We start from the raw sequence: 2994 nt of genomic DNA, 5'->3' as shown, positions 1-2994 counted from the left end.
ACTTTACCCAGCAAAGCTATCATTTAGAGTTGAAGGACAGATAAAGAGCTTCCCAGACAAAAATAAGCTAAAGGAATTTGTCAGCACCAAGCTAGTATTACAGGAAATGTTGGAGGGAGTTCTTTAAGAAGAAAAAACATGTATCAAAACAGGAATAAAGAATGGTAACAACTACATTTCTATCAATAAGTACCTTAAATGGAAAAGAATTAAGTGCTTCAACCAAAAAGATAGAGTGGCTGAAAAGGTAAGAAAACAAGACCCCTACATATGAAAAGAAAGGAGATAGAAAAAAATATTGCATTGATAGACCTAGAAGGTATTTAAGTCAGACAGAGAAAGATAAACACTATATGATTTCACTTATATATGGAATGTAAGGAATAAAAAGAACAAACTGATCAAAAACAGACTCACAAATATAGTGGACAATTTGGTGTCGGACAGAGGGAGGGGGGTTTGGGAGGCTGAGAGAATGGGAGAATGGGGTGAAGGGCTAAAGAAGTACAAATTAGTAGCTGATGGATGGTCATGGGGATGGGGAGCATGGCATAGGGAATGCAGTTAGCATTAATACGTTGGCCTAGGTGGAGGGTCTGGAGAGGGAGGGAGTGATTGGGGGGATCATTTTATGAACTGTATAGATGTCTAACCAATGTACTGTATACTTGAAACTTAATAAAATAAATAAATTAAAAAAAAAACCCTCTGTCCTCCCACCTAACCTCTCACAAGCTGTGACCATTACTTCTTCACCGCCAAACTTAAGAATAGTGTCTTGTTGTCTTAAAGAAAGAACTATTATTTGGTCAGCTGAGTATGGCTGGAGTATCTATGTTGGGATATCTTCCCAAATACATGTGCTTATGTTTTGGATTGAATTTTTACATCTAAAAAAATCTTGATAATTCTGTGGTACTTAATATTTTCATTATTCTCATAGCATATGAACACATTTTAATACTACTTATGTGTTAAAAGTTGTTTTTAAATGGCCAGAGTGAGCTAGAAGTTTATGACCAATTTGAGAACCTCCAGTTGTCTTCCACTGGTAGTTAGGCTTACTAAGTTTTAGATTACACTATTGAAATCAGGATTGATATTTTTCTCCTGTCCTTTCTATTTGTGTACAAAAACCCTAGTTGTTAATTATATTTGGGGAGTCAAAGCAGGGTGTAGTTCAGTGATTCAAGATTGCTGTTCTCATTTTTTCCCCTGGCAACAGCTGATTGGCATGCTGCTGGCCTGCTGTCTGTCCCGGTTCATCACGGCCAACCAGTATGAGATGGTGTAAGGAGAAGGTGAGTGGTGGTAGGAACTGTTTAATTTCAAATTTCTTCCTTTGGGACACATACTACCCTTCAAATGGGAACGAGTACTGCCCAGCCACTTAATTACTTGATCTTAGCGGCCCTTGTCCATGTGCCAAAACCCTATTTCTGTGGAGCTGGGGAAGAAATGTGATCATTGCTATTGTGGAAAATGTATAAATGTTCTTTTCAGGTTGTTACCTTATTTTAAGTCCTTATTAATGGTCACTCACATGTTTTAATCTCTCTCTTAGTCTTTCAAGAACGACGGAATAAGAAACCTGATTTAAAAAAGAACTGCAGCAATCCTTGAAAGACTTCCAAAGAATGTTAGAGCACAGTATATATTATACCTGCCCTGCTCTCCCTAATCCCCTACTCCATGTGCAACTGATACTCCCACACAGTCTCTGCCCCACCTTTCAGCCCAAATCATGTGTAGTGTTCCATTTTGTGAAGCCCTGTTGTGCAGACTGTAGCCAGGTTCTCTGCATCTAGTCCTAGTGGACCCCGCCTGAGGCTCTTCCATCTGTACTTGGTCCAACTGCAGCTCATCGTAGGTGACTGGTTGTCACACCATCACTGGCCCCACTAGGCCCTGCATGTAGTGTAGGAGGCTCCTATTAGCCCTTCATCATGATTGATAAATGCCACATCCCTTGATATAGATAAACAGCTATCTGTTCTTTTGACTTAATCTTCTTCTGTTTGGGTTTCCTTTTACTATGGCTCTTTTCCTGCCTTCTCCAGGCTGCCTAGCACATGTAAAGAGGTACATCAGTAATTGTTCATGAGGAGAAAAAAGCATGTGTGATGCATGAAGGAAATTGAGTTTTAGGTGGCCTCTTTGATCATTATTATTATATGCCTGGGTACATATAGCCAGTTTAGTGCATCTATGCCTCTCAATTGAAACCTGTATAATCCTATTACAAAACTGTATTGTTGCTTCCCATGAAGGAAATAATATTACTTTGTTTTCCCCAATTAATTGCTATTGTGTTATTTTACTTCTTTCTGTATTTTTTCTTTGCATTGACATTATAGACATCGAGGACGTCATCAAATCAATTTAAAAATGAGTATGAAGGGAGAACAGAAGTCAAAATATTTTTCAAAGATCTTAAAAATAATGCCTCTGTCTAGCATGCCAACAAGAATGCATTGATATTGTGAACATTTGTGATACATGTATTAATAAATAGAGTCATTACAAATAGTTGTGTCCTGTTTTTGTTTTGTGATTATTGCATAAGTTTTTAAACACATATTTCTATTCCATTCTGTTTCACAAGGGATTGGAGGTAGACCAACTTACAGACTGACACACCCTTCCATACACATTCCCACCTCTCCCCTCCAAAATAGCCTTGGGTTCCATAAAAGCTGAAGGGTTAGAGATTTTTATGGAAATTTCAGAAACTCGAATCATTTATCATGAACAGGATATATTGTTGGCTGCAAAAATAGAACCTTCATGTTACTTCAGGCTAGAGGCAGAAAGATTTCAGCAGACTTTTTAAAAGTTTAGATGTCATTTTTTTTTTAAAAAAAAGGAAATGAACATCTTTCCTTCATCATTTCTAATGAGCATATATTCTTTCCTTCTTTCTTCTCTGGATTGAATATACTTGATCTAGAGAAGAGATGTCATTATACCATACCATTTAGTGGTCCCAATGCC

The 2994-nt window shown here is 37.6% G+C and overlaps 1 protein-coding gene across 1 annotated transcript in view; it reads left to right on the top strand.

Moving 5' to 3' along the window:
- TSPAN7 (tetraspanin 7) overlaps positions 1–2529 on the top strand; it is a 125497-nt gene extending 122968 nt beyond the window's left edge. The window contains exons 7-8 of the mRNA XM_006918258.2: positions 1226–1301; positions 1565–2529. Of these exons, the coding sequence (XP_006918320.2) occupies positions 1226–1294 (69 nt within the window). The 3' untranslated portion in view covers positions 1295–1301; positions 1565–2529. The remainder of the gene's footprint in view (positions 1–1225; positions 1302–1564) is intronic.
- Positions 2530–2994: the final 465 nt, after the last annotated feature.

The sequence above is a fragment of the Pteropus alecto genome, unplaced genomic scaffold (assembly GCF_000325575.1).
Source record: "Pteropus alecto unplaced genomic scaffold, ASM32557v1 scaffold28, whole genome shotgun sequence".
NCBI lineage: Eukaryota > Metazoa > Chordata > Mammalia > Chiroptera > Pteropodidae > Pteropus > Pteropus alecto.
Note: the sequence above shows the minus strand (reverse complement) of the source record. Positions and strands in the feature narration are given on the sequence as shown.